The sequence below is a fragment of the Trachurus japonicus genome, chromosome 12 (assembly GCF_045865225.1).
Source record: "Trachurus japonicus isolate A0001 chromosome 12, Traja_1.0".
In the NCBI taxonomy this organism is placed as follows: domain Eukaryota; kingdom Metazoa; phylum Chordata; class Actinopteri; order Carangiformes; family Carangidae; genus Trachurus; species Trachurus japonicus.
Genome location: NC_140918.1, coordinates 7071384 through 7089348, shown reverse-complemented (window position 1 = coordinate 7089348; position 17965 = coordinate 7071384). Strand labels below are relative to the sequence as shown.

Genomic DNA, 17965 nt, shown 5'->3' with positions numbered 1-17965 from the left:
ATTGTAAATATGAAAAGTACGGATGCACCGAAAATTCGGCCACCGAAAATTTTCGGCCTTGGTTTCCTCATTTTTGGTTTTCGGTTTCGGCCAACAATTTTCATTTCGGTGCATCCCTAATGAAAAGGTATTTTTTGGTCATTTAATTGCTTTAAAAAGTGTCAATATTCAGCAACCCACACTGACTGACTTGAATGCAACACCACATAATGAGGTTAGATGTCGTAGCATAATAATAATAATCTGTATGAAAACTGGCTGGAAAAGTACAATTATACCAGAGATCTTTTGCTTTCAAACAAGTTTTGACATTATAGAGATCATCTATATAGTCTCAGATTGCAGAAGCTGAAACCAGAGAAATTATTGTTTATAAATTGACTTGAATTATCAAAACTGATAAATTAGTTTTCAGCATTTATGATCAAATGATGATTCAAACACTGATTTCACCCAGACAGTAAATTCACTCTTAGTGATCGGTTAAATAACATTAAAGACTGATCATTGCATTCAGACCGTCTGATACCTGTCGCTGTAGATGGAGCGTTCAAAGAACTGCACGGGGTTCTCCGCCTCCCGCAGCTTCCCGTTGGCCGAGCGGATCTGGGCGCGCACCCTGCTGATGCAGGCGTAGCTCTGGAAGGTGTAGGCCCAGCGCTCCGGCTTCTCGTACATCATCTGCAGGATGTTCCCTCCGCTCCGCTGAGACGCCGACAGCTCCTGCAGCGCCGGCGAGTACAAAAGTCTTGAGTTACGGCTCAATATTTAACTTAATATCTTTAATTCAATATTCAATCCACTGTTTTAAAAAGTCTCCAGACGGCACACGGCCATAGAAATAGAATTATATTAGAACTAGACTTCATGTCTACAGGAGGAAAAAATACTTTTGTATCTGAAATTCAAGACTTCACCTTTACTTGAATGCAATAATTTCAGATTTTTGCTCCTGTTTGACATTGTTGTAACTGAACCCTATACTTTTTAATCCCCAGTACATGCTGTCTCCTACCTACTGTCCATCTTTTTAGTTTTGTCTTTAACTTATAATAATAAAACATGCACAACCAATAATTTCTCCAGCAAGTTTTCTAAAAACTCTCTTTTCCACTCAGCAACACACACTGTCAGTCAATGTCCAGCAGAGGGCGCCGGACCAGACTGATGAAGTCATTATAAAGCTCAGAAAGGTGGAGGCAGCCAGAAGCCTTGTTAGAGCAGCAGTCCTACATACTGCACTGATAATAACCCCCCTATCGTTTTACTCTGTCCCACACAGTGTGCTGCAGCACAGTGACATTTGCACAACGTTAGGAACAAAAACCAGAGCTTTGTGGGGACTTTTTGTTTCTCCTTTATCATTTAAAAATAATATTCTCACTGTTCAAGCTGGACTCAGTGAAATGCATATTGTTTTTTCAAATCTAGGCTAAAAAAACTACTTATTTAGGATAGCTTTTAATACCCAGTAGCATGATGACACTTTTATCTTATTTGATTTTGTTGTATTTTATTGCTTTGACTGTTCTTTTTTTTTAAATTGTTTTTACTTATTCTTCTTTTTATTTATTACCTGCTGTAAAGCACTTTGGTACACTGACAGGATTGTTGTAAAGGGCTGTGTAAATAAAGTATAGGCTATTTACATTTACACAGTAAAAACAAAAATCCAACAATATTTACAAATTGAATTAACTCATTAGTTAAATATTCTTTATCATGTGTGATAATCCAAAATACATACAGTATATTAAACAAACACCTGCATATCCTGCTTAGTGCCACAGCTATATACTGTATTATACAGTATATAAATAAGGCCGGAGGGCGAGGCTATAGGCTTGGTGCAGCTGTGTTGGATGTTTGCCCTGATGATGGCATGTTCATCCCACCATCTGTTCCTCTGGGTGTGTTTCTGTTTCTGCTGCTGCTGCTGCTTCTACTGGTCATAGAGCTACTGGTGCTGCTGCCGGTGGTTTAACAGTGACCAGCGCAGATAAAGTTGGACAGATGGCAGCTGCTGCGCTCTAAATACAGATGAAGACTCTCTCCCCAGTTATCTGAACGTGAGCTCTGTGACTGTCTGTCTGCTGTGTGTTGACTGAGTGGCAGAGGCCACAGGGCTGCAGGAGGATCATGGAGGATCAAGTTCCCCTGAAGGAGCAAAAAATGAAAATGTAAAGTAAATCATATCAGCTGTGCATGGACTCAAACTGGACCTGGGACTTTTAGAGTTAATTAAAGCTGATTTAATCCATTAGCACATCCTGTTCTGTTCTGTTCTGATCCGTCTGGGTGGATGACTGCACTGCACTGCACTCCCCGCATTAGTGATCATTTCTCAGGGGTGCAAACTCATCAGGGGTAAAAAAGGTGACAAGATACCGACCCCCTAGGGGGGTCCGGGGGCATGCTCCCCCGGGGAAATTTAAAAAAAAAACCAACTTTAAAGGTGAATTTACAGTCAATTTTAGCATGAGACTAGGGTCCAGATTTACTCAGGTTTGCACAGCTTTTGCTCCTGTTAAACCTGCACAATCTGTCTCTCTGTGTTTGGTTTTGAAATATGTGAAGGGGGTCTTCAGCCTGTGCAGGTTTAGCATGAGTAAAAGCTGTGCAAAACTTAGAGAATCTGTCCCTTGATGTCCATCAGATGAACCTTGCAAACCTTGCCTTCAAACTAAATAACATTTAATACAGACTGATAGGTTCATTGTGAAACATTTATTTATTGATGTAAATCTGTTTTCTGTACGTGGGCTATGCTCCGAGGCAGCGCTGCTCTTTCTGTCCAATAACACACATGAAGCTTAAAAATGCCATAGGCTACATAAAACATATTAAGCGGCAATATGTATGTAAAAGATGTTCAAGCAAACGGTTCGGTTCACGGTTTTGTGGTCAGGGTTTTCGGTTCGGTTTCGTATACTTTGATCGTTGGGAAAATCAAACGTGCCTTGTATATTCAGGTTAAAACTTAAAGAATGAGGCAGTCTGACATCTGATCCATCATAGTGACATTCTGAGTTTAAAAGTAGGTGAGATTCTGGTGGCAAGAGAGGAGACATTGATAGTTCCAACATGTTTTAATTTATTGGGCAAATAAAGTTATCTAACAAATGCTAAGAACAATTAGATATTCACTGAAATATATAACCTATATTTATTAATTGTGGTTCTTACAAAAAATATAGGCTATCTTATAAAATATAAAAGCTAAAATGTCTCTTAAAGCTCTGCCCCTTTAATTAGTACATACAAAATAATTTAACTTAAGCCTACTACTTTACTTTTACAACCACATTATTTACCAGCAATATAAAGTGAAACAGAGGCAGAGGTTTTCCTGCCACAGTCAGTCAACCTCCTCCTCCTCCTCCTCCTCCTGCTGCTCAGGTCGCGCTGCAGCGCTAATAAATGCTAAACGCGCTAATCGCTAATTGGCCGCGATCGCGATCATCACACACACGCGGTCCCATACAGCAGACCTATACAACGCTGCTGGAGCATCTTCTAGCTCCGACTCTTTCACTCGCCATGCTCAAAAAGTCGCGTTAGTTAGTCTGTATTAAAAGTGAAGCTTCAGGTGTGTATTGCTGGACAGAAGAGGAGCGCTGCCACCACTCGTTGTCATCCAGATAAGGTGCATGCGCCCTTAAAGAGACAGGTGCATTGCTTCGCCTCGCCTCGCCGAACCCCCCCCCTCTCAATTTTTTTTTTATTGCGGATTTACACGAATCACACAAATGACCAATTTGGGATCCAAAACGGCGAATTTCGCCGAAAGGTGACAAGTTTGCACCCCTGATTTCTGCTGTCATCACGATGTCAACAATACCTCAAAGTCACTGCCTTTTGTTTGGACATTGCACCACCTGGCGATCGGCTCTGGCACCACCTCCCAGTCCGAGCACTCCTGCTCCAGAAAGCGCACAAAGGTGGATTTACCTGCAGCTAGAAACACACAGAAAAGGGTGCAGGAGGTTCAGATATAATCGCATGATAATACACACATAATAAAGGCTGCTCGGTGGTGTAACGTTAGAGGAGCCTGCAGCAGCTGTGGCAAATGGCGGCAAAGTTAAAGTTCATAAATGTATCGATAATCAATCTGTGATCTGCGCACACAGTCATGCAAACATAACACATGCAAAGATAGCCGCATATAATTCAAGTTTAAAGCTGATTTCAAATGTGACAACTCGCTTTTCCAAGTACAATATTAAGCCCTGAACTCACCAATGTTTCCCTCCACTGAGATCCGCTTTATCCTTTTCTCCATAGAGTCGTTCAGAGACACGTTCATGGACTCGTTCATCGAATCGTTCAGTGAGTCCGGACAGCGTCTCTTCGGAGTAACGTTATAAGACATGTTGACTTGTTGAGTAGACTAACTTAATAATCCTATTTTTCCTCTTCTTTCTCAGAGAGACGATGCAGCAGCTGCAGCAGCTCAACGCGCCCTGTTGTTTAAAGTTGGCGGCAACGAACGTCGCCGTCGGGTGACGCAGCCGAGGCCCCGCCCCCACCCGGAAGTAGCTGCTGCGCCTCATCAGCTGCACCGTTAATATAATACATCCATGAGCTGCACGCAGCCGGTGTGTTTTTGTTTTGTTTACACTGTAAAACTTACACTTATCTACAAGTTAAAGTGCTGTAGTCAACATATCACTTATATTATATCACATTGTAAATTTGCATTGTATTAGTGATTAAATGTACTTTGAGTGACATTAAGTAAAAGTTATTCTTATTAGAACAGCTACTGTTTAGTGTTATATTATTACAATGTAGCTATTACTGTTTATGCATATGTGAGTTTAGATCATTTTATATGTATAACATTTCCAGATAGATGTTTTAGTAAGAATAAATGTAGTCAATGTAGTAATTCCCTTAAATACTTGAAAGTGCCCTAAAAAAAAAAGCATTATTGAGCATGTTTCTTTCATTATTAACATTTTAAGTTGTGACTTGTGTAATGTTTTTTAGTAAAATTACAAAAGCACTGGCACCATATTCAGGTATTAAGAATTATTAAGTAAATACAAAAAAGGGCTTTTTAAACCACTAATACAACTGGTTGGTGCACAGATATTTACAAATTATATTACACATACTGTATTTTATTGTTTTTTAACACAAAGTGTTTTGATATTCCATTGGTTGTATTGTTCTCTTACTGTCTCTATCTGTACAAGCACCTTGTAGCTTTGTTTAGAAAAGTGCCATATGTTACGGTTATTAATATAGAGGTAACTGGCACAATATGCAAATACTTAACTATAAATACACCAAAAAGTGCACTTACTTTACCACAAGCATTACAATTCATGCATTATTAAAAATACACAAAGCATAAACTGCCTTACATAAGATAAGTAACTACAGCCAGCTGTAAAGTAAATTCACAGTAAGAAAGCAAAGTTCACACTTCAAATATCTTAAATGTTGACCTAAGAACATCATTCAATAAATATTTGAGTGCTTACAACAGGTGTTTAGTACTAGGTACATTAATAAAACACTGACATCATCCCAAGAGTCAAGACCACCTTTATTTGCCTTGTAAACAGCATAAATCAATTCAGTAGCATTGAAAACCCCATACCAAGCCAATATTTACAAACATTTCATCAATTATTTATTACAGTCGAGGAGGAGAAACTGTAGGCGACGGGCATTTAAAAAAAAAAAAAAAAAAAAAAATAGAATAAAGGAGGAGATGCTTTCAGGATGACCGATTTCTCATCTTATTACATCTTCTTCAGGTATCTGATGAGCAGTAACATTCATAATAGTTTAGCTAAGGAAGTGGAAACAGATACTCGACGATTAAAACAAACAAAAAAATTTAATATCCAAATGGGGAGGGGAGGGGAGGGGAAGGGGGAGGGGGGAGCAGCCTCTAAAAAGACTCGATGCATTCTTTGAACCCAAAGCTACCACTCCATGCTCTCTGAAAATTACTCTGAAGACAGGTCTAACCCTCAGTATTTACACGTGTGCGACGAAGTATTATACCTCTCTGATATAAAATGCTCATGTCCCGTTTTTTTGTTTTTGTATTTTGGCTGAAACCAAACCTGAATGAGAAGCAATAACTCTTTATTTTTAACCTACACCAGAATTTAAGCGCTATTAAAAAAAAAAAAAGGAAAAAAATGAACATTGGGTAATATAAAGTATAAATGAACCAGCTGGTAATTATTATCTTATAGTGTTTTTAAGTGTCAATTATTGCATAGTAAACTACACTTTGAGATTCATGGGGAGGGGGGCAGAGGGGGGGGCACATGCATCTTGCTGTTTGAAGCGCAGCGACGAACGACTATTAAAAAAAAAAAAAAAAAGATCTCAAAAAATCTCACTTGTGCCTAAGAGTCGATGTCGGAGGAAGTTTGAAGCAATTCAACATTCATTTTAAGGGAGAAAAAAACCAAACTATGATCAGTCACATGATGTTACAGCTTCTCACAAAGCACGGTCTATGCAGAATAAAACATTCAGGCAAAAGAGAGAGAGAGAGAGGTCAGGAAAATTGTTCAAAGTGCTTTATGGCGACGAGATAACACGGGATGTCTTGAAAAAATCCAATTTTAAACACAGTTACCTACTTCTATTTATTTACTGACCTTAAAAATCCACTTTAAGGTTTCAGATCCCTCGCAGACCCTTTTTTTTTCTCCTAAAAACGCGTTTCTACTCAAAAGTTTTCGGGGCTGGGGGAGGAAAAACTATAGTACCCAGGAACATGTTACTAGAAAACTCTAAAAGTTAAAGTAATGTCTCAGTCCCTGCTACGACATCTAACCTCATCTATACGTCCTTCAAAAAACATTCATTTATCTTAACCTGCACAGGAACAGGAAGTTGGCAAAGGGACTTTTGTAACTACAAGACGGAGGAGGCGTTTGGTGAAGAGATTTTGCGGAGAAAATAAAGTACAAATAGAAGAAAAAATGATGTAAGAGGAGATTCAGAGTCACAGAAACTAAAAAAAAGGAAGGTGGGGTGGAAAATTTTTAACGCTGTGTCAGTGGTGTATATATATATATAAATGTATATATATATATGGCCTTTTATCTTCTTACAGTTCTGTTGATATAGGGCGATTACGAGCCATGCTAGGCACTTAGGATTCCTCTGTAGTGACAGATACAGATGTGAGGGCTAATACAGATGTGGACAGCAGTAGCAAACTGTAACCCAGCTCCTTCAGTGTAGATTCAGTGTGGATTTAAAAATAATAATAATAATAATAATAATAATAGTGGCTAAAAGCTTTATCAGCTTTAATTGTTGCCATTAACACCAACAAAACCCTCCGGTTACCATATAGCAACTTTACTTCCACTGTCTTCTCCCCCTGTGGGCAAAAGTGGGAAATAATCTAAGAGCACGTAAACGCCTCGTGTTGTCATAAATCCAAGTGGACAAAAAGAAGAAGAAGAGAAAAAAAAACATCTGTGCAGTCTAATAGAAAACTTATATGCCTATACTATACTAAAAGTAAGCCATGGGTGAACACTGGGGACTTTTCCATACAGCTAAAACCACTTTCTATATTATGTTATTCTGTAGTTTGTTCAATTAAGTGTTTTTCTCTTTTTATTACTGTTATCCCTGATAGCATTAGTCCTGGTGCCTTAAACCTATCAAGACCCTTCCTTCTTCCTGGCCTGTTTTAAAAACATTTCCCCAAATGGAAATATAGTATATACTGCATACGTACAGCCAGGGTGGGGTGGGTATCTGTGCAAAAAACTAGTAGAAGACCAATAAAATAAGGATTACATCGCTGCTTATCTATCCTTGGTTGTCAGTTTTTCAATCAGCTCCTGTAGTGGGACCAGCTCTTTCCTGTCGATGAGGTTGAACTCCTGCAGAGGGGCGAAGGAGAAAGGAGCAAACAGGGTCAGATTACACACTCCTCTACTGCTTATACTATATATTGTATAGAAATATACCGATTGTCTACCTGAACAAAGAAGATGAAGTGTTTGAACGACGTGTTGAGGTGAGCCTCCTCCTGCAGCTGCATGACGGAGTCAAAGTGCTGGTGGTAGATGTGGGCGTAGACCCTGAACAGGCGCTTCAGGATGGTCTTCGCCACGGACATAAAGTTTCGCTTGAAGGGGACACCTGAGGAACGAGACAAGGGCGGACAACCAAGGCCGATCAGATCATCAGAAGGACGACAGAAGATATAAACCATACTGTGAGAAAAAGGAGATTTTTTTTTAGTTTCAAAAGGCATCTTCAGTAAAAACATTTCACTGAGACAACTGGAAAAGATAAGAAGTTCACTCAATCACTCAAACTTTGCATTTTTCCTCTTTTCTTGTCAAACACTCAGAAGTGGAGTCAACGCTGCCGTGTGTGTGTTGTCTTGTTCTCATGAAGCGTAAACGTCTCTGCAGGAACAGGCCGCAGCACGATCTGAGAGGAGCGTGCAAACAATCACGACTGCAGCAGCTCAGAACGACCTTGTGGTTGAACAACGACGTGTTGAGAGCTGATCTGTCGTCAGGAGGAAGACGCTGGGATGTTGTTAGAGCTATAGAGGCCTGGTGGAAAAGCTGCCTGAGCCTCCAGTGTGTACACAGAGAGAGAACGACCTACAGCCACATCAATTATTCAAATGAAGGTGGTGACTGACGGGACAAGACAAGGAGCTTTAGATTAGACCAAGAGCTGGACACTGCACACACTGAACCTGAGTAAACTGTGGGTCAATGGTTTTACAGCATCACTATAGAGCACAACCAATAGATATATTATAATTATAATATTGTGTCACTGGAGGGGAGCTCCTTTCATCGCCACCACGCCCTCTCCTCCCCTCAGGTGTTTGTACGAAGGAGCAGATCAGACATGCAACCTGCGCTGGCTCCGCTCCAACTCTGTTCAGGACTCGCTCCACCCTGAACAACACAACACAAGCCTCAGCTGGTTCAGTGGGGGTGAGGGCTGCGCTGCTGTGTAGGTTAATAATTATTCCTCTGTAGCTTTTATGTAATCTATACAAAAGTGTTTTCACACTACATTTCCCATGAGCCCCCATGCGCGCGCACAGTGAAATTCTTGCAAGACGGACGAAAGCGAAAGCATTTGCCAAGAATGTTTTCATTAATCAAGAATGAAAATCAGAGGTTCAAAGACGATCAGATACCGTCGTAGTTCCGACCATAAACGATGCCAACTAGCGATCCGGCGGCGTCCGGGAAACCAGGAAATGCTGGGCGAGTCCACCACTAAATAATAATATCAAAATAACCATGAAGATAAAACGATATATTTATTAAAAATGGATTCATTAATAAGTGTAGGTAATGTAGATTCATCCACATTAATATGAGACTCTTTTATAACCAAAAGCAAACTCCTCACGGTCTCTTTAAAGAGGCACCGTGACACAAACGTAACGCGCCCCGTAACCCGTAATCTCTTGTTTATAACAGATAAGACTACACAAATATCCACATCGTAACATGGTATATGATAAATAACGTTATCCACCGCTCCATGGATTGATTTCTCGCCGGCTTCGTTGAAAACAAATGCACATGACCGAGAGGAGGGTTAGCAACACAGAGGAAAAGAGACCAGACTTTATAGTTCCCCCTTAAACCGCTTTTAGATCAATTCCCTTTGCATTATAAACAAAACTGTCCTGTAAAAATGAACGTGGTTACATGCAAATGACAATCCAACAGGTTTGGTTTTATTGCTGCGATAAACAGTTGAAGTTCAGAGGAAGGAGAAATGTTCATTTCTCGAACATGCCACACAAGGAAAGCAGGAAAACAAGAGGAAACAAACAACGACAACGTACCAATCTTTGAGGGGAAGAGCGTCTCGTCGTCGAGCTGGTCCTGCACCCAGGTCATGAGGTAATCAATGTACTTGGGAGCAGAGCATTTGATGGGCTTCTTGATGTTGGTCCCATCGGCCCAGTGGTACTCGTACCTACGGGAAGCGTACATGACTAACATTATAATTTGAAGATGTTTATGGATTCCCTCATGTTAGATGGATAATATATTTTCACCACCTTCTCTTCTCAACGTTGCAGAAGTTTAGTGTGAGTTGTGCAGGTTTTATTGAACTCTAACTGTTTTAAAGGGATAGTTCAACATTTTGGCCCATTGCCATAATCGCTTTAGACATAGCAGTAGGTTCGTTATAAAGGCTAAAAAAATTAAAAAGTTACCTTTAATTGTTGGTGCAAGACTGCTTGCTGAAAAACTGTTCCTGAAGGCACCGCATCAGCGGTTTTGCATGAATTTGCCTCTAAAACAACTCTGTCTGGTAACGTTCTGTTATTATCTCATAGCGTGGTGAATGTGCAGGTCACAACTTGTCCACCAGAGCGTTTTGGAGTTGTTGGATTGTGTATTTGATGAGTTTGATGAGGGAAACCAAGAAATCCCATTAGCCACCATAGTGTAGCTCTGAGCAGCTCACGGCTCTGCTCTGCCGTTCTAAAAACAGCTTGCACCGACAAATAAAGGTAACAAACCTACTGCTATGACTATGGATTATGGCAATGGGCCAATTTGCCAAAATGTTGAACTATCCCTTTAAGTGTCGAGTGTTTGTCTGATAAAGACTTGAGTCCATCAGTTGCCCTGTCAGGCTTTGACAGACCAAAATGAGCCGAGTGAGGCACGTCGGTTGTGTTTATGGGATTACTAAAACTTGCAGACCTGAAATTATGAACTTACTTCGGCCCAGCAGACATGACTGGACAACTTTCCTCTGTGCAAAAGTCTGTGATGGTGCCGTACAGCATGTTGATCTGGTTGAAGAAATCCACAGCTAGAAGAAAAACAAAAAATAAACCAAAAGACATTAGAATCAACTGTACAAGAGACAAAACACCATGTGCACCAGCACAGATATCTGGCATCAAGTTTCCCCAGAGACCTCAACCACCCCCCTCCCTGTCCCACTCCCCACTTCACTGCCCACACCAGTCTGTAGACCAGTACACACACACACACCCACACACACACACACAACAGTTATCTGGCGCAAATTGTGTTATCACTCATTCCCAGGGGCAGACGGCCAACTTCAGTTGGAGCGATCCACTTTAAGGGTTTGGCAGCGTCGCTGTTGTTGTTGCTCCTTTTACTAATCTTTGACTAAAATACACAGGGACAGCTGACGTGGCATATGTTTTTGTGTTACCCCCCCCACCCTACCTCACCCCACCTCACCCTAACCCACCCTTGTCAAGGAGACACCAGATCTCTTGAGTGTTTGATTGCCGGGGTTTGCCCAGTTCTGAAGATATTTTAGTCAAAACCTTTTTGTGTGTTTATATCTGGGTGAAGGTTTGACAGTAACGAGAAAAGACATGAAAACACTGCAGATTACAGCGTCGTCTTAATGTTGACGCTCGAGAGCTGGAAGCCAAACACTTCACTAAAGTTCCCTAACCCCGGCTGAGATGATGAGGTGTGAGACTTCTGGTACTAAAGTCGCTGCCACCATAAGAGATTTCCCTACAGGCCTGTGGGCTGAGCCGGAGCTGTATGCAAAGAGACGGCAGAGCCACGGGACGTTAGAGATGCTCATGTGATACAGAATTAATTTGATAGATTGTTCAACATAAAAAGGAAAACTGTGTTGAGGCCACATTATCATCCTCCTCCTCTTCTCCTTCTATCCATTTCAGGATCTGCTTCTCGTGGACAGATCATGTGTGAAGTCATTTTAAACCGGTGGTGACTGAGGGAAGTTATTACTCACGTCTCATTTCATCTAACTTCTCCTTGTTGTGCAACTTCTGAACAGCTGCTGTCACTGTGACTTATGCATCCATCCGTTTCCACGACTAACTACTAGGGAGTACAAGTATTGTAATACTTCTCCTGTTTATGAAGTAAATATATCCAAAAAACCATACACTGCAGCTCATCCAAACAGCAATTAACCTCAGGTGATTCAAATGACAGCCTCCGCTGTTGTCACATGCGTCACGCCGGTGTTATAAAAAGAAGCCACCATATCAAAACAATTCACATCCTAATCACTTTATCTGGTCCTCTACTAGTAAAAAGGGCCTTTAAATAAAAACTTGAGCAAGTCAGGCGATCTGACGTGAGAGAGGAGATTAAGCTCCTACTGACCGACCGACCGGCCATTTATCTCAATTTTGGGAGGAAAATAAACACGGCTCTCTCACAGAGCAGACAATAAAGTCTATTTAACATTCACAGTGCGGGGTTTGTTTTTTCCAGCATTGAATGCTCAGGGTCTTTAAAGGAGGGAATGCCAGGGTCTGATCACCATGGTAGTTCACTCTCAGCTTAAGTCTTGATGTGGATTAATTGAGATTTGAGAAACAAGACGACAGCTAAGACACAACTGAGAGGAGACTGACAGAAAAGAGAGAGCATGTGAGGGTTGAAGCCGTTCTTCCAGGAATCTTAAAACAACAACCAAAAAAAAAAAAAAAAAAGGGCGTATCAGGGGGAGGAGGGGAAGGTAAACTCTGTGCTTACTGTTGACTGCGACCCATTCATTTAAGTCTTCGCCCTCGGGCAACATGACCGCCATGCGCAGGTTTCCACTCCCCAGCGTCGCCTCTGCATGTTTCAACAGCTCGTACTGATGAGAACCCTCCGGGATATTCTTCTTGGGCTTGAACGTCTTGGATGAACGGTTTCCACTGTGAGTCACATTACAGGAAGAAAACACACGGTGATGATGATGAACAAGGGACGAAGGAGGGAGTCAAAATATATAATGACAAATCATGAGTTTGCAATCCCCCCCCCCCACTAGGTGTGGGCCTTTTGCTAACACCAAGTTACTGAAAATTGCAAACAAAGGAGTTTAAGTGGGTTTTTTTTTTTAGAGAGAATCAGAGAGTAGGACCAGAACAGGGTCTCGCTCTGTGTATGAAGCATAATGAGGCCATTTTTTCAGTGAGGTGCTGTTTTCAGTTCCTGTCACTGCCCCATTAAACAAGAATTTATGTGAATCATCACAACACCACAGATTAAAACTGAATCCCCCTGAGGGATCAATCAATAAAGTATCAATCTATTATACAACAATACCAGTGCACACCAATCTATAGCTAAAGAAAACAACATAGCCTATATGGTTGCATTCTATATAAAAATATGATTGTATATGTGTTTTAGTAGGTCAAAAGAAAATTATCTCGTCGTTGAACCACTGGGTTTTTAAAAAAACAATATTGTCCATGACCTCTCCTTCAAGACAGATGTATTATTGATCATCTTTACCCATTAGCAATCAACTAAAGTCAATCATAGGTCAGTCTGGACTGGAGAGTCTTGTCTGATGGATGAGTAAATGATAAGACTTTAAACTGAGGGATTTCTGATTGTTATAACCCTATGGAGGTGTTTTTGGTTTCATATGTTTACAAATTAATTTCTTATAACGCAGGTAAGTTAGAAAATAAAGCGGTGACACACTCGTCAAACCCTTTCATTGTTTTTATGTTTTTTCTTATCCTGGTTCTACATTTACCAGTTGCCAAATAGCACACATTCCCTCAACAGACAACACAGTTAATATTCCCAAAGATACTCCTGGATCCTTCATATCCATAATAAAAATATTGGCGAGTTATGCCATATCAGATCTGGATTAGCTCGTAGCAACAAAGTGTCCACTCCAGCAAATACCCAAGCCACACTGAGATCCCCCCTCTTGTTAAATTCACTCTGGTGTTGGTTATTAGGTAGATTCATAATGTCAAAAACAATAATCAATATCGATCACTCTTCTGTTATAGCTGTCAAACTGTCGATGTTGAGGAGTCGTTCCCCAAAACAATCTAACAGAGAAGCAGAGACAACAATCACACCAAACATCCGAAGGTGAATCCAGGAAGTAGTCGCAGCCCGTAGTAGTCTATGGCATATATAGCATTGCTAGCTAGCCAACACGCTAGCTAGCAGGTTGTATACATATATATATATAAATCACCGCTGACAGTTTCTGAATACAAAGTCAAACAAGCAGATAAAACAAGCAATAATAACACATGTATAACTCACAATAGAAAGCTCATGGTTCCTCGGATCCCAGGATAATAACTCTCTTAGCAAATGGCTAACACTGGCTGTTGTGGACTAAACTCTGGATTCTCAACACGTCCTCCTCGGCTCTTTCCTCTGTGGTCCCAACGGCGATAAATCTCACTGTAAACACGCCACGGCGATAATGAAAATAAAGCCGGTTAATTGCACAGACAACAAGGCTGCTGGTCCACTGGTCGCTGCTCTGTACGCTGAGAGGCAGCAGCGTACTGAATGTAATGTAATGCTGCTGCTGCTGCTAACCACTTCTTCATGATCTGACGCTCGGAGTAGCGTCACACGCCGTTTTGCCGTCTGCTGCCACCTGGTGGAACCAACAGGAAGAGCACGGGAACTGCACAAGGGCATAGGTCCTGGTCCCCCTCAATAAAAAATACCCTAAATTATTCAAATGTATTTTCAGACTTCACATTCTCCACATTTTAGATTCACATCGAAAAAGAAATGATTGAAATGGTGGATAATGACTCCACATTCCATCTCTGGTCTCCTCCACTACAATGCAAATGAATGGATAGTTTCTTACACAGACGCTGATGTACAAAGGAGTATTAGCATTTTATATTTAAAAAAAAAATATGATTGTATGTATGTGTTTTAGTAGGTCAAAAGAAAATGATCTCATAGTTGAACCACTGGGTTAAAAAAAAACAAACAATATTGTCCATGACCTCTCCTTCAAGACAGATGTATTATTGATCATCTTTACCCATTAGCAATCAACTAAAGTCAATCATATGTCTGTCTGGAGAGTCTTGTCTGATGGATGAGGGAAAGATAAGACTTTAAACTGAGGGATTTCTGATTGTTATAACCCTGTGGAGGTGTTTTTGGTTTCATATGTTTACAAATTAATTTCTTATAATGCAGGTAAGTTAGAAAATAAAGGTCCTAATACTCCTTCGTACTGATGACATAAGCAGGCTTTTAAAAAAAACGACCCCCCCTCAATCATAGGGCTTCATCCATATCAATTAATCATCAATCATCATCATCATGTAGTCCCATATACTGGGAGAAAAGAAAGATGGTGAGAAGAATTGAGGGGGGTGAAAGATACGGACATAAGTAGACATTACATGCCTGAGACCCTTAAAATTATACTTTTTGAATGATATGGTGAGCCTCTATGAAGCTGTGATTTATGGTGGCATGATATGAGTTGCATACGGGCAAAAAAAACAAAAAAAAAAACACTTTTTGTGCCCCCTCCAATCTTGACATCGGATCTGCACGCCTGCACAAGGGTAATGACTCAATACCTGCTCAATACTAAGCCATGTGACAAATAAATGTACTGCTTTTGATGAGATATGTAAACACTAAATATTGATATACATTTTCAGTTATTAATCCTTTTATCAGCTTGATAATCAGACCTACAATTTCTTCCATCTCCTTCATATGCAGTGTAAATTAGTGTACATTTCATCATTATCATTTCAGAATCAGAAATATTTTCCTAATCTCTGAAAGAAAATAGTTTGGTTACACTGCTCAATTCTAAATAGATTAAAAATTTATTATTTATATCTAAAATAAAAAAAATAGAAGCATACAGTTGAGATGTTTTTAACCATATATTGTTAAAAAATCACATTTAAATACAATTACATAATACAGGCTATACAAAAATGAGTTATGAGAGAACATAAGAAAGTAAATCTATTCAATACATTTCAATTTAAAACAAAGTGCAGATTCATCCCTATTGGATCAGGCAGGAACACATCATGATGATTTCAGGAAACAGCCCTGATACAGGACGACATTATACCACCACTCTGAGTTATCACAACAACTCCAATAGGTAAGAGTTTATATATCCAGTAGCCTCATGTTGCTTATGAAGAGCCATTAAAACGATTTGTAATGAGACAATCCCACGTCATCATCACTGATGTAAAATGCTTATATTCATCAGTAAATGGCACTGCATCTGTGAAGAAAAGACACATTCACTTTAGTTTTTTTTTGTCATTTAAATACAGTGACATGTTAGTAAACTAGTATAGCAGGTTTTGAAGGGAGATGATGATGCTGCTACCTTAAGGTTGGATGAAAGTGAACATAATGAACTGTCAGCTCTCGTGCAGCTCCACCAATCAACGATCCTTGGACTTCTAAATTATGACAGACCATTATCAGTAGAAAATAATAGATGAAAGCTCATTTTTTTGTTCATTAAAACCAGGGTTATTACCATGTTGATTGACAGGGATACGAGTTACAAATCAGTCACATACATTATGAAACAAGCCCTGGCTGTGTGGTAAATTGAGTTGAAGTATCTGGCCCGGTTCCATACCCAAAGTCCACTTGGGAGTGAAAGTTGAGCTATCGTGAGCCAGTTACTTTACGCCCACTTACTGCGCAACAAAGGCACTGCAGCCAGAGTTGCGTCTCAAGGGGCAAATCATTTATTTTTATCTTTTTATCATTATCTATATAATGTCTCGGGTTACAGAGTGAATTGATTACCATGCATGGTCATCTCAGTAACTGCCCTCATGGGGGGCAAAGCCACGGATCTTCTTGCTTTGCATGTAATGTACCTGCAAAATCCAAAATAACAAACATGAGAACAGTGTGACGATGTTTCAGTTTTACAGCTCAAAATTAATTAGCTATTTAAATAATTTTAATATTAAATATTTTAATAATAATAACTAAACATCATGGTCCATTGGTCCTTTAACATTTTGTATCCATAATACAAAGCTGAAGGTTGCATCTGTGAATAAAAAAGGATAAATGATTGGTTTAGTCCTGATGAGAGAATGGAAATGTTTATTATATTTTAGTGAATAAATACCTTACAATATTTTGATAATGAGTTTTTTTTTAATGTTTATGGGCAACAACTTGGATAATAATCTAAATATTTACACCGTTTATTGGCATTTTTTATAAACAAAACTCTTAAGGAAGTGGTGAACTCATTAATTTTCCTATTTGTTTGACCTTTAATTAAACCACTCTGTTTTTTTTTTTTTTACTGTTAAAGCTTGTAAACAAACATACAGTAACTATTAAGTGTTATCATACACTGATGTTGTTATTTACTGAATGCTACACTTTCTACATGGTAACCAGGAATTAGAAACATATACGATCCATACATAAACGAGACCAGTCAAATTCTGTTAAATCCTGCCAGTCTGGCTCAAATGAAGCTTTTAAAATCTTTTTATTTACATAATTTAAAAAATAAAGTTCATTATAAGCTTTCTACAGTAGCGCCATAATGAACATGGCGTTACAACCTAAGAATAGACTGTTGCTGCCTCATCACGTGGAAGTCAAACTGCAACAGAGCACATTTAATGTAAACTCAGATATAAAAGTAAATAATCAACGTTTATTATAAATATCATTAAATTTACTGACAAAAGTGGAAATTTGACAACAGGTCGCTGTAACTTTTCGAGTTTGTGCAAATGGCGAACACACCCAAGGCGTAAAACCTCCACTTTCTGATTCAAATATAACGCCACATCATGAAATAAGACGGTTTTTATAGGTTTTATATTGTTTATTAAGAGTAACTGCGACACATTCGCACTCACCTTTTCGTCCTCTCAGCAGTTTGTCCCTGGTGGCCAGAGGGAGAGCAGGTTAATCCAGGAGAACGAGTTGTACAGCTACGGAAGCCGAGAGCGACCAAACGTGTACAGGCATGCGCTTTTTTGCTTCTTCTTTTTTTTTTTTTTTTTAATCCCAGCCACTTCCTCTTATTTAAAAAGCTGCTCAGTTTATTTTTTGTTTATTCACTACACAGATGTGTTTATGTATGCATCACTTTAATATTGAAGCAAGTGAATTAAAAGCTAATTTTATATCCGGTATTTTCTTTTTGTGTAATG

At 39.6% G+C, this 17965-nt stretch overlaps 2 protein-coding genes and 1 long non-coding RNA gene across 4 annotated transcripts in view; all 3 read right to left on the bottom strand.

Annotated features, from left to right (window-relative positions):
• The window catches only part of dck (deoxycytidine kinase), a 253223-nt gene that overhangs the window by 2777 nt on the left and 232481 nt on the right, over positions 1 to 17965 (bottom strand). The window contains exons 2-4 of the mRNA XM_085792856.1: positions 4243 to 4393; positions 3842 to 3957; positions 530 to 723 (exon numbers count right to left, since the gene is read on the bottom strand). Of these exons, the coding sequence (XP_085648982.1) occupies positions 530 to 723; positions 3842 to 3957; positions 4243 to 4375 (443 nt within the window). The 5' untranslated portion in view covers positions 4376 to 4393. The remainder of the gene's footprint in view (positions 1 to 529; positions 724 to 3841; positions 3958 to 4242; positions 4394 to 17965) is intronic.
• On the bottom strand, positions 5543 to 14323 carry LOC146977002 (MOB kinase activator 1B). The gene is made up of 6 exons (XM_085792845.1): positions 14058 to 14323; positions 12522 to 12688; positions 10734 to 10827; positions 9842 to 9975; positions 7985 to 8148; positions 5543 to 7886 (listed from the first exon to the last, which is right to left on the bottom strand). Exons 1-6 carry the CDS (start codon positions 14069 to 14071, stop codon positions 7809 to 7811), a joined length of 651 nt encoding a protein of 216 aa, XP_085648971.1. The 5' UTR covers positions 14072 to 14323; the 3' UTR covers positions 5543 to 7808.
• On the bottom strand, positions 15677 to 17754 carry LOC146977001 (uncharacterized). Of its 2 annotated transcripts, XR_015037192.1 has the most exons (5): positions 17669 to 17754; positions 16770 to 16833; positions 16581 to 16654; positions 16147 to 16222; positions 15677 to 16038 (listed from the first exon to the last, which is right to left on the bottom strand). It is a non-coding gene; the product is annotated as an uncharacterized LOC146977001 (long non-coding RNA). The 2 variants fall into 2 exon arrangements; XR_015037193.1 differs by lacking the exon at positions 16770 to 16833 and having other exon boundaries at positions 17669 to 17735.

Bases quoted from the DNA above. Each gene is read 5' to 3' on its own strand.
- LOC146977002 (XM_085792845.1), bottom strand. The intron at 10,828-12,521 runs GTAAGCACAGAG...TTTTTCTTCTAG, and splicing joins TGAATGGGTCGCAGTCAACA to CTGTGGATTTCTTCAACCAG. The intron at 8,149-9,841 runs GTACGTTGTCGT...CTCGTTCCTCAG, and splicing joins GCTCTTCCCCTCAAAGATTG to GTGTCCCCTTCAAGCGAAAC.